At 37.6% G+C, this 13,600-nt stretch overlaps 1 protein-coding gene and 1 long non-coding RNA gene across 2 annotated transcripts; both read left to right on the top strand.

Annotated features, from left to right (window-relative positions):
- The first annotated feature begins 2,813 nt into the window (after positions 1 to 2,813).
- LOC136256590 (zinc finger CCHC domain-containing protein 24-like) lies at positions 2,814 to 3,950 on the top strand. Its single transcript, XM_066049566.1, has 3 exons — positions 2,814 to 3,346; positions 3,404 to 3,560; positions 3,620 to 3,950. The coding sequence occupies exons 1-3, from the start codon at positions 3,317 to 3,319 to the stop codon at positions 3,712 to 3,714; spliced, it is 282 nt and encodes a 93-aa protein (XP_065905638.1). The 5' UTR covers positions 2,814 to 3,316; the 3' UTR covers positions 3,715 to 3,950.
- A 1,272-nt stretch (positions 3,951 to 5,222) lies between these two features.
- Positions 5,223 to 6,645, top strand: LOC136256007 (uncharacterized). The gene is made up of 3 exons (XR_010701275.1): positions 5,223 to 5,866; positions 5,922 to 5,979; positions 6,038 to 6,645. It is a non-coding gene; the product is annotated as an uncharacterized lncRNA (long non-coding RNA).
- Positions 6,646 to 13,600: the final 6,955 nt, after the last annotated feature.

Below are 13,600 nucleotides of genomic sequence, written 5' to 3'. Positions count from 1 at the left end.
ATGGCAACCAGGAGACAAACTGTCTAACAATCTTACCTAACACATTAGACAGGCTGCATTCCATTATGTACACTAAAGTGTCAACAAAACAAGACAATATAGAACTTATAGAACCATTTTTCCTTCCTTTCCAAACACAACTGTTGTATTGCAAGTCTTAATACAATGGATGGTGCCTCTTAATTACAAGTACAATTAATTAGTGCCACCATATCACCATCAAAAATCCATATTGGTACAGAACACTAATACTATGCATTTTGTAGCATTGAACAGCATAGCATTGTTACATTAGAGTACTACATAGCAACTGTATAATTATAGCTAGCTACATCCTATGGCTACTGTATTACCTCAAATTATGGCCAATCTCATTACCACGGTATTATTCACCAGGGTAGATAAACATCATAACCACAATAAATTCCTGTTTCAAGTATTCATAGTTTTAACAGACATCAGCCTTTGGTGTGACAATGCGTGTGCGACACACAACCATGCACACACCATCAATTTTGTGTAGCAATACATGAAAAACAATCTGGTTAATCAAGTGTTTTGAATATAGGTAATTAGCCGGACTAAATTTGGATATCAAACTGGTCTAGCCGGACTGATTTTGTTTGACTAAATGGCTGGACCATTATTAGCATCTAAATGGGTCTACCAATAGGCATTATTATAGCCAACTCCAGCTAGCTCCTGTTTGTATAATAAAAGCCGTAGAGCAGAATAGCAAGTTATATTAATGTAGCAAATAGCCAACATGCAGTTTTAAAAGATTGCATACAGTTACCCTCTACTGTAACTAGACAGAAACCGGTGTATCATTAACACTCACCTGCAGTACTTCAGTGGCTACCAAGGGCTGAATGGCTAGTTGCACCATTGCTAAGATGTACTTATATTACAAAAGTGCATGACTGCTCCAAGCATAAGGCCACTCTAAATAAAGACTCTGTTTCCCATCCTCCACTGGGCATACATTTATGCAAGCGAGCAGTCCATTTCCATTATAAAAGTGGTAGCTTTTCCTGAGCATAGCCAGCATAAAATTAAGTTGCAGGTAGACCAAAATGTAAATTTGTAGAGACTCAATGCACACTGACACGTGAGCTGACACATTATAAAATTGAAACTGTTCAGCATGCAAGAAAAAATGGAAGAATTATAATATTATTAGTGACACGGATGCAGGCAGTGGACTGGAACAGAGAATTATTTGGAGTGACCAAAGCAATGCAGTTTCATTGTGGATGCATGCATGAAGTTAGTCAACACGGACCAAATTTAAATTCGATTGACTAAGATTCAGCCAAACCGGCTTTCATTGGATGCCAAAGCTGGTTGACTGAAAATGGCTCAGCTGGGTCTGGGTATGAGACTGATGGTATTCATTATCAACTCTAACAGTTACACAACATATAAAGGAGCTTGGAACAAGGCTTAGAACCGAACCAGAGTTTATTTAACCCACAATTGTCACGGGGAGTTAGGCCAATGAAACTTGATTGCCAGTTTCTCACTCAGAATTTTGAAAATTTGATGCGGGCGGGCGGTTATTAATCATTATTCATTATTTTCCAAAAGCACAACACACATCCCAAACATGAAGATTTCTGCCAAAAACAGTGAGATCTACATTGATTATTCTTGCATAAATAGCTAAAGTACGTTACTAATCCATATAACAAGTGATTTTTCCATTAGAGTATAGCTGATTGCTCTATTAGAGTAAAAGTGACTGCTCTATTAGAGTATTTCGATCTGAAATACCAATAATGAAATTCCATGCGGGCGTATCAAAAGCATGCGGGCGATGACGCGAAACTACTAATCAAGTTTCATTGGCCTTATAATTGTAATCTATGGTTTCCTGAAACCGTTGCTTATCAAATACTAAGAACTCACTCTGTGCTTCAGTTTACTCGACTCGTCATGATCCTTCAACCTCTTTCCCTCGAGAGTTTCTAACAAGCTCCCAAACCCATCTCGCATCCAATGCTTTTGTATGCGCCTATTCATAAACGCTCCATATAAGAGGCGCTTATCTTCCCATATAAGAGGCGCATATCTCTGAGCTATGGCGTCATGGTATGCTCACAGGGTATGTTATTTCATACCAATATGTTAGTGTGATATGCTAACGTTTTTAGTATGTAATGCATGCAGATCTGTTTCATACCTTCTAGTGTAGCAACTCAGTATGCAATGCATACAATTTTGGTATGAAATGCACTCAGGCTTTTTAACAGTGTACAATGATAACATCACATGTGATGTGATGTTTGTAATCATTATTTTTTAAGTTGGTACTTTTTAATTTGTGAATTACTTGCGTGGCAATAAATATGTAGTGTTGTACCCCATGACACAACAGAGGTCACTGTATAATAATAATGATCACCTTAGAGTCATTGATCTTGCGGTAAAGCAAAGCTGATATACTACAGACAGTTTTGTGCATTAATTTTTAAAACCTATGATTTTTACCTACTTCCCTCTTGAATTCTGTATGTCATGAGGGGGGGAGAGATTTCTGACGTTATCTAAGTATCACTATAATAGTTTCCTGTTTTTGATCAGCTGCGGATATTATATGGAGTATACCATGTATAGACTTGGCTAGCTTTATACATCACTTTGGCAATACCTAATCAGGTCAGTTTAAGATGGCTCATGCACAATGGGTTGAGGTCATGATATACACATACACCTTAGACTGAGCTAGATCGAGGCACACTTCATCTGCCTCGATCTAGCTCAGTCTAAGGTGTATGTTGGAGGACCACCTTGTACAGACACAACTTTTATATTGGTATAGTCTATTGGCATATTTCTCCACCAGACTCTTCAGTTGTATCTTCGAATTCTCCTACATTATAAACTCTTGATACTATGAAAACGTTACTGAAAAACTGCCTGCTGAAATAACTAAACAACTACTTCTATATAGGGAACGCTTGAGCACGGACGGCGCCCGCTTCTCCGGAAAATTTTGGCAGGCTAGTAAGAACTCACGTGTTCGTAGTAGAACGGCTGGGGTTTCCCCTAGTGTGTTTATCCCCGTAGGAGTGGTTACTGAGTATTGACACGTGCTGAGGAAATGAGCAGATCGCACAATATATAAAGACAGGCGATACAATGAAATTGTCAAACTGGCTGAGTTCATATGATTCAAGCTAGCTGAGAACCAACAGTCGAAGGTACTAACACTGCAGGGCTGCACTTTTACACGAGTACCAAAAAAGACTAGGCTAAGTACCGGACTCAGTGACAAGTCGCTGCGCAGTAGAAGCAGTCGATCTCAGGCAGTATGGCATTCAACTTTTTTTTTGGTAAAAAGGTAAACATGCCGGCATAGTTTGTTCGGGTTTTAATGCGACATGTCCTGTATATTTAGTCAAGCGGGTTGACTCCTTATCAAGGTGACAAGAGACGATTTGGCGAGTATAAGTGTCCACAATGTGGTCGCGAGTGGAAGAGTGCCTACAGTTGGGCTAACATGGGCCAGGAGTGTAAGACATGTAACATCAATGTCTACCCTCATACACAAGAAGGTGAGGTCAAGGCTAGTGGCTAGCTAGGGTCATATATCTACTATTTATTGTTTCTACAGCCTTAAAGTACAGTGGAGAAAATGATGCTGACAAGCCACACTTGTCCCATCTTTGTGAGAAATGTAAGAAATATGGAAATTGCAAAGGATTTTGAGCAGATTTATATAGCGGAGGATTTTGCATGCAGTTGTATTCTCACAACTTTTATGGTTCTAATACGTTGTTTTATAAGAGTACATAATCAGCATGGAAGCTTGTATTGTATTATATATTGTAGCACTTCAATGTCACTGTATCATATGCATTTGTGTAATTTGTACTACATTGCAGGCACAATTGCAAGCCTGCATGCCTTTATGGTTATCATAACAAATTATTGCAAACTTTTAATGTTTAGCTACAACTGTTATGTAGGGATCAATGTTTCACTGTAAAAAATCAAGTGTATATATGACACACCAAAATGTTGCAATATATACACACCAACTTGCAGGACACACTTCATGGTGTGTCAGACGCACTTCATTTACAATGTTGTACCATATTAGCTAATGTTCACAGTATAGATACTGACATGGCATGATGGAACCTCTCTAAGCAGCCAGATATTAAAGTGAAATGTCCTAGCTAATATTTGGGGACAAAGTTGTGTGCATGAGTACAGCCATTGTTTTATTTATAATGAACTTTACCAGTTGGGCAATCAAGGACAAGGAAGTGTTCACTACTATGGCCTGGGAGCCTACATGAAAATCTTTTGAGTAATTAAAGTACCCTATACTATAAAAGTGAAACGGGTCAAATACCTGTAGAAGCCGGGGCTGATTTCAGTTTAAATTGTGACTTGACCTATACAAGCCACTCGGATTCCATCTGAGTGCCACATTTGGTGCCGGAGACCACTATAAGTAATGTATTTACCATGACTGTATTATAATATAGACTTAGCAGCAATCAGATAAATAATATACTAATACAAATGGGACCATGGGCAAGTGTCCTGATTTTCAAGGTGTCCTTATTAGTGAGGTGTCCTGATTTCAGGGTCTAAATGTGTGTACACTAATACAAATGGGACCATGGACAAGTGTCCTGATTATCAAGTAGCGATTCCGGAATTCCGTAAATTTTGCATAAAATTTTCTCCGTGAATCTTCCATTGGAGAGTTGGCACAATCAATTCGCTGCCATACGAGTGATTGATCAAACAATTGGATGGTTTTTAGGGTTTCTGGGGGCAAGGAATATGATGGTGCAGTTAGTTTTCTGCTACAAATATGTTTGTGCGGAGTTTTATGTCAATTATAATATTATTTTGCAATATAGCCACCACAATGTTATGTTCTCTTGCAAGAAACAACCCAGCACATGTTAGTTACACCAAGGTGAACATTTTTGTCCATGCAGTTTTCAATATTACTATGCTAAAAGTCAGCAAATTTGCACCACAAATAGCTCATCTCTTTGATGCACCATTTTGGTAGCTGTCAAGGAACTGCATATTAAGAGAAAAAATAATCATATAAGCAGTTATAAATCAACAGTACGACTCATTGCTTTGTATGCACATGATATTATTGAGTGGAGGTGACTGGTACAGAGTGGTTGCACTTCACCATGTGTATCTCTATTGACATCCACAAGATGCTAAATGCATACAACTATTTAATGGCTTTCTATGGAGGTGACCTTTATTCAGAGGGTCTTACAAGTACGGTTACACTGTGGCCCAAGTATTAAGGTATTTATAACAGAAAACAGAAGTTCAAAATGTAATGGCAAAGCTCAACTATAAGCATTTGTTCAATTGTGCCATTTTTGGGACCTTTTTCAATGGAAAGATATGGAGAAAATTTTGCTTATTTTAAAGGACAAAATTGCTTATAACTCCACCATTCTATGACGGATTTTTAAAAACTAAGTGTTCATGAGATCCTTAGGGAGTACTGCACAAGGCTGTGCTAAATAAAAACTATTTCCATTAATTTTAAAATTCTCCCGGAATCACTATATCAACGTGTCCTGATTTAAAACTAATGTATGTACGGGGACCACCTTGTACAGGCTATAAGCCTTTTGTGTACCCTTTCTTTAGATAAAATTGATAATAATTATACAACCAAGTAGCTAGTAAGAATAATACGAAATGCGGTTAAAATTACGTCATTAATATGAATGAATAAATAATAAATAATGTTTGAGAAAACTACGAGGCCTAGAGACATGAACTAAGCGGGGATAGATTCGCCTGTGAATGAAGGCACAACCGTATAATAAGTACGCCTGTTCGTACTGATGACTTCACCGTACGTGTAATTCTATATAACGCCCGGCACCACGCCCTTGTTTATTTAATTACAGATTGCTAGAACGAGAAGATTAGTAAACGTCCGCGGAGAGGCCAGGCGCCACTTTACTGGTAAGCAACAACATTACAAGTATGTTTAAATGTTTGTAACTGTGTATTTTGTGTGCAGGATATGCGCTCCAGGCGTCATGCAGTGAACGACCAGCTGATGACCAGTTGGGATACCAGCTGATGCGCTCATAAACAACCAGCTGGAACAGCAAGGTAATGAGTAATGTAATACTTGTACCGGTAGTTGTATTATAGGTCTACATCTTCATCCTTCATCTGGCTTGCTGGCGGCTGGAATTATTTTCCACTCGGCGGCTTAACTACTAGTCTACTGTGAGTCTGTAATAGCTAAACAAGAAGCCGATGCAGTGCTGCATATACAACAATGTGTAACTATCTCCTGTATGTTGTGTATGGCTGTATGCATAATATTATAGACTGTGATCACTGTGCCAATGCCACACCGCTGATATACAGGTACATCACCAGTGGCCTCTAGTTACAACAGAGTCTGTTGTGCCATGTTGGCTTGATTGGGATCAATTGCTGATTGTACCTTCACCATATCCCTTATTCTGCATAGCCTCACTTCACTGCTGAGTCATCTTCAGAGACACGTCACACCTACAATATATAGTTTTACTTTCAATATAGCTAACTTAACTTGGTTTTTGTGTAGGTTGTGTTTTAGTATTGTGGTTTTCTGATGCCAGTTAAACTCCCTTACCTGTGTACGTATGCATATGTATCATTTCCACAGGTACACGCACACTGCTCTGAGTGTTTCCTATGGCACTGTTTATACTTTCCCAATGGGTAGGTTGCAACGTTGGTGTATGTACTTGGTTGTATGTGACGCGGTCCTAGTAATAATAATAATAATAATACTGGGACTATTACAAGATACTCTAATAGAACAGTCACCAAATTTAACACTTAATAATCCTCTACAGTTGTTGAGTGTGAAAACTTACACCATATTCTCATCATCTCATTGGCACATCATCTCATGGGCACACTTAACTATGTAGCTTGCTAGGATTTGTTGCTAATTAAATACACTTGGTCCTTTGTATGCCATTCTGTGGTAACTTGCTTTAGACTCAGTCACCGATTTCATGACTGTCACTGATCCCTACAACTCTTTTATAAAACTATACTCTATATGTCAAAATCCTGAAATCTTTAAGCTTCTCCCCCCCCCCCCCTTTATTTATATCATGGTGAGCCCCACTTGCCAAACCTTAGATCCATCCCTGTGAGACCTATAACAATAGCTATCTATTTTACAGGTGATGTAGTATGTGTACTCCTGTATAATTTCTCTGCAACTTATCACTTGTGGAATATTGTGAATTAACTCTTGGTAGCTTGTGTACAATGGCATCAAAAACAGGTGGTCAAGATGACCAACAATTAAGCAGTAGCTGCTATACTTCTCATGACATAGGGTCATTAAAATTTTTGATGACCTTCACAACCAGTATTGTTGGTTTTGGTAGCAAGTATTATTTTGGAGAATCTACAGTCGATCATTTATTCACATAATTTATAATTCCAACCGCATGATTTTTTTTACTCTTTCACCTTTGCCAAAATCAGCTATAGATCTACAAAAGATATAATAACCACATTCAATTAGATATATATATATATATATAAACACATAGAGAGAATATAATTCAACACCACATTGAAGGGACAACAAGTAAGCACAACGTGCAATGTCAATTTAGACATAGTCTAACAAAAGACATACAAGCACGCAGTGACAAGAAAACATAAGAAATATGTACGAATGCAAAAATACGTAATATTCATGTACTGTAACAGGTGTACACTTTTTATTAGTAGTTCATTGTTCTAAACAGCAGTCAGCAGCGTAACTATTATATATGGCACAGAACACATCACACACACACACACACACACACACACACACACACACACACACACACACACACACACGTGCACACAAAACAAATTTAATCAAACGCACGCACACACAGCACACACATGTTAGCTATCTGTTCAAAAGTCTCAAGATCAGTGGTACTGGAAAACAAGTTTGAAATACTTTTCATCATGGTAGCTATAGTTCTTAAATGGACAGGTAGCTAAGTGTTTACTGATAACTGTTTAGATCATCAGCTGGGACTGTACATGTGCATGGTTGGCTAAAAGTTATTAAGCTAGTGCTGGGAATGTGATTCCCTCGTTATATCCACTGACCTAACTATATTACCTGGAGCCTTCAGTCAGAGATTAGAGTAGTGAGTGTTCTTTAAGAGTATTCAAAAATTTCATAAAAATTGTTTGTAAAACGTAGCTAACTGGGTTTTTTTAATTAGGTGATTGCAGAACGTGAGTTATGGACCTTTCCATTATCTGAATACCTATAGATGGTCCCCAATGGTTCCATCACTCTATGGTGTAGGCATCTTCCTGTGACTACTTTAAAAAGAATATATAACATTAAACAGAAGTGAGCCATAAACATGTTTTTGACCAACACCTGAAATCTTATAAAAATGATCATATTATGTAGGTCTTTAGAACATGCACATTGCTACTGAGCTAGACTTAGCAGCTATATCTCCACAGTATATACTATGAATGTAACTAATTACAATTAATGGACCGGAGTCTCTAATGGACACTTTGGGACCCTCAACTTTGGGGTAGCTAAACTTGCCAGACTTTTAAAGTGGTTCAGTTCCTTTTTAGTTTCCTTGCCTTTTTCAGTGGCAAAATGTATGGACCAGACCCAAGGACACACTGACCTGTTGTTACCAAAATCTTTGTGATTATTAAGTATGAAGATCTTCCTATTGTGTCCTTGATTCAGAGAGAGAGGTTCAAGTAATTTCATTAAGAATCGATACTATTGGACACTTTGAAACAACTGTATTGCCATTTGAAAATATTCCAAATAATAATGCTGTACCAGCATACTGGGCATATAGTTGCTTATGAATCTCACTTTAAGGATCTTCCTCGAAAGTCTTGTATAACTTAATGGATGAATAGACGGAGACTTTGGACAGAGGTGACTCCGTGAATGTTTTGTATCTGGATTCCAAAAATGCTTTTGTTACTGTACCCATGAAAGGCTTCTTAGAAAGATATATGTGTATAGATTAGAGGGAACTTGTTTAACTGGATGAAAAGCTTTTTTTATTTTCAGATTGGACTAAGGTGTTAAGTCAACTTAAGTGGAATACAATTGGTTGGTTCCTCTCTTCTTTACTACTGATCTCTCATCCTTAATGTAGTTTTGTTATTTGCTGATGATACAATTTACACTACCATTAGTCACCTCAGGAGGATACTGTGTTAAATGATCATCACTATGGCAGTCACCCTGTAATATATCCAAATGTAAACTGTTACATTTAGGTCAGCTCAATCCGAGGCGTTTCCAATAGAAGGAGTTGACATTCAAAAAGTCAGAGAAGAAAAGGATCAATTGATGATGAACTTAAATTTCATGCACAATGCTCAGTGGTGGTTAATAAAGCCAATTGGGTCTAATAGTAAAACATAGCTATGGAGATGTTTACCACTTATACCCACTTTAGAATATGGGAATCTAATATGGGGCTCCCACTACAAAATTGACATGCGTAAACTTGAGAATATTCAGCGTAAGGCTACCAGAATAGCTAGTTGATTCCCTAAACATTTAGACTAAGCAGGGAGACTACAAGCACTTCACTTACCAACACTACAACACAGGATCATGGGGTGACATGATAGCTGTATAAAATGTTTTACATAGTAGCTAGCTATAGGTACGATATGGACATTTTACTTTTTCAAGTAATTTTTTTTGAAACCATCAAATAAGATGAAATGTTAAATAGTATGTACAATTTCTTGGTCATATGCGACCACAATTAATGACCAAAGCCAAAGCTGGTAGGCATGGCAAGGATGCATGATATAAAAATAAGTAAGTTATATAGTCCAAGTCGGGTTGCTGCAAACAAAGAATATTCTCTGGGACACGGTGATAGCAATTGCTGTAGAGTGGAAGAAACTTTGATTTGAAATGTTTTTCATCACTGTAATGGTCTCATTAAGGTAATAGCCATGCAAGACAGCCAATTTCAACAGTGTAGTACTGACTCACAAAACCCAAGTGATCAAGCTCAGCAAATATTTGTTGGTACTCAGGTTTTCCTTCTTTACGATGACGCACAGCAGTAAGGTTAGTATGAGGGCAGGTGAGCTCCAGTAATGAAACAGTTTCAGTTCTTCAAGGCCGGTATGGGACCAGATGGCATGTGTTAAGCTTTTTAAGAATTATTCCAGAACTGACGTAAGGAAGAACTTTTTTACTAGACTGAATAGTCATTAACCCTTGAAATGATTTACCCAAAGAAGTATAGTGTTTCTTAGGCCAGTAACCAAGAAAATTTGTAAATGTACACTGCCATGCAGGTAGCTAACTATACATAGGTCGGACTCAAGATACAGTGCACAGATAATCTAAGGAGTTCAATCGCAGCTGACATAGTAGTAAAGCTGACTGGTTGTTCTATTAGAGTATTTGGGTGACAGTTCTTTTAGAGTATATCTTTATTATTATTGTTAACATTACACCCTTTTCACCAGCACATTCAACTACAGTTAATGCATTCATATGAGCTTCTTAACCAGGGTTGAACCTCAAAGTCATAAAATATCATAAAGGAGTTCAACCCCACAAAGCAGTAGGGTTAAATCCGGGTTGAACTCGGGTCTGCAAAGTAAAAGCGAGTTGTGGTTTTCTGGTGAATACATAAAGTGCTTAGAAGACAATTACCACTCATTGAGTACCATCATGTGATTAATGCTTGTGAACAGAAATGGGTTGAACCTGGGTTGAAATTGGGTCAACCTTGCTTTGTGTTAGAGTACATATTATATCGATCTTTTAAGTGGCTTTTAGCTCTGCCCAGATTTTAAGCCGCGTGAAGTGGTGAAGCATGGCTCTACTCAAGTTACCCAACTGAAGGTAGCTTTCAGTGCCCTATGACCCCTCTTTTTTCTGTAAATCGGCGTGCCCTCATCTGCCAGCCTAAGTCAAGTGTTTTTTTTTTAATATTGACAATCCAGAGGCGGTACATCCAAACCCCTCAGAGTCAAGCCTAATAATAATAAGTGTTTGTGTTTACATCTCAGTTCATATCCATGTCCATATACATTCAAAGATCATCAAGTCTTTATAGAAAATAGAACTGAACAGTTGGTGCTGACAATTGCTAGCTAGTAAGGAGTTTCATGCGTCATGTCACTCTCAGGGTGAAAATTTGATGTTTAAAGCAGTTTGAATGGATGTTTAAAGTTTCATGTGGTGGCTTCTTGTGTGATGGACAGGACTTTAAAGTGAAGAACTTTGACCAGTATAACTGTTACAGAAGTTTGTAGCTAAGTCTCAATGAGATTCTCATGCTGTCATAAACAGAATGGTGTCCCATTTCTCTAAAAAAAATTAGGGTATTAGCCATGCAGTTCATATCTATAGGTTTAGTGGTCCGTCATTGCACTCTTTCCAGGGTGTCAATGTCCCAGCGATGCAATATTCTTTAGATATGGTCTAATATAAGTCTTGTACACAATATTATTCTAGAAATGTCTTTATGCATTCCTAGGAATATAGTTAAAGTAGACACAACCGGCTTTGCCACAAAGGCCAGTTCAAGAGATGAAGCACCTATACATCTTTCTCAATTTGTTTAACTCAACGGCAGACCCCTATTAATTTGTACCTTGCATGCTCTACCTATGCATCACTTTACATTTCTCCATACTAAATTGAGAAGATGATGTCCAGATTATTTCTAATTGGAGATCACAATATAATTTTTTGTGTCATCAGCAAGAATACCTAGATATCTTTAGCAATATCATTTATATACAACATAAAAGCATGCGATGGGCCTATTATACAGGGATCGGGGGGCCTATTATACAGGGATCGGGGAACCTGACCACTAAGACTCAATCAGCCTATGTATAGCTAATGCATGCTAGCTATATGGATAATAGTTTTCGTGACTGCTCTATTAGAGCATTTAGTTTATAACTTTTAACTTCAGTCTTATACTCCTAAGATGTACCTCTCCTTGACTATTAGAAGAACTTGGACTTTTCCTTTTGCCTATTAGCTTAAGATACAATTACACTTGTAGCTTCCCAACTTGTTAATTTTTGTAGGGTGTTTGGCATCCCCAACAACCTGCTAAATGCTATTCCAAAATATATTTAACTATTTAATTGCACTACAAATCACATTATCATAAGCAATTCCACTCTCTCTGATCACTGTGACAAGCAAATGAAACTGCAGTGATCCTCTAAACTAGATTTAGGGCAGAGGGTGTTCATACTGGAAGTTAAATGAGCACCAAACTATATAGTTTTGGGATTAGTTGGGAATCAAATATTCTATCTGAACCAAAAAATTGTATTCTTTAACATTTTCTGTGTAATTAAGTGCTTGAAAAAGGGCAAATTCTGATTATTGTGATGCTATGACTTGATTGTTATGCGATGAGAAGTCCTTGGCATGCTGTTTCATGATGTAAACTAACACTTATGTATATATCACATAAATGTCATCCAATAAACATTTCAGAGCTCAAACTTTTTGTAGTTTCACCAGATCCTTAATTTTTTAGGGATCGAGTGCTACAAGACTAATATCGAAGCATGATGGTGCAATCATGCTAGAGAATTCTCAAGCTCAGTTCTGCCATGTTGAATGCTTTCCATGGACTTTAATGGTACAAAAGTTTTGTCTCAATTTTTAAGGTTGTTTAGCACACATGTACACACAGGAGAAACAACCAACCCAGTAGTACCTATTATGTATACCCCAGTGGTCTTAATTTTAAAGACTACTGGGCATCACTGCAGCCACACAACATACACACGTGCGCACGCACACACCTCCAACTAGTGGATCCTTATAGACTTCAACCAGGTGGCCATGTTGAGTGTGGATGATCACACACTTTTGTCTGCAGGATATGTATTGAGTTATCTCAGATAGGCTACTAAGCTAACACATGCATGCATACAACTCATGTTTATGCATCTGCATAACATGTCCTCAACTGTATAATAGTATAGGCGGATCTGAGGGGAATAAAGGGGGATGCAGGACTACACTCAGAATAGGTTGGGAATCATTCACACTGTACTGAAGTACAGAAAGCCAATGGGCAATTAGAAGACAACATACACATGCACTTTATACACCCTGTATGAATTATACATCATATTAACTGAGGCAAGATCAAGAATTAATTCAAAATGCAGTCATTACTCTAATAGACATACAATTGATTATTTTTTGTAAATTATAACAATACTACTTTATTTTGATGTAGTACACTTTACAGGCTTTATCTCAGGCTACTAATTTTCTAAGCTAACACATGCTATGCAGACAATTTAATTCCATGCATGGCCAATTTCAAATACTCTTGTAACCTGCTATATAGTTTATACACATTGAGCTGGATCCTCTAAGACATAACTCATGGATGATGCAATTTCACACGATCCTGAAATTTTATTCATTTGTACAACTGCTTGACCCACTAAAAATATTTTAAAAGCTTTTTGTTTAAATGTCTGACACAATATTTACGGCCAATCAAAATTTTCAAAATACATTCCCTGTGGG

The sequence above is a fragment of the Dysidea avara genome, chromosome 5 (genome assembly GCF_963678975.1).
Source record: "Dysidea avara chromosome 5, odDysAvar1.4, whole genome shotgun sequence".
NCBI classification, from domain to species: domain Eukaryota; kingdom Metazoa; phylum Porifera; class Demospongiae; order Dictyoceratida; family Dysideidae; genus Dysidea; species Dysidea avara.
This window is presented reverse-complemented; position numbering and strand designations above follow the sequence as displayed.

Coding starts and splice junctions, on each gene's coding strand:
- LOC136256590 (XM_066049566.1), top strand. CDS start 3,317: ATGGCATTCAACTTTTTTTTTGGTAAAAAG. Junction 3,347..3,403: donor ACTTTTTTTTTGGTAAAAAG/GTAAACATGCCG, acceptor CTGTATATTTAG/TCAAGCGGGTTGACTCCTTA. Junction 3,561..3,619: donor CTACCCTCATACACAAGAAG/GTGAGGTCAAGG, acceptor TTGTTTCTACAG/CCTTAAAGTACAGTGGAGAA.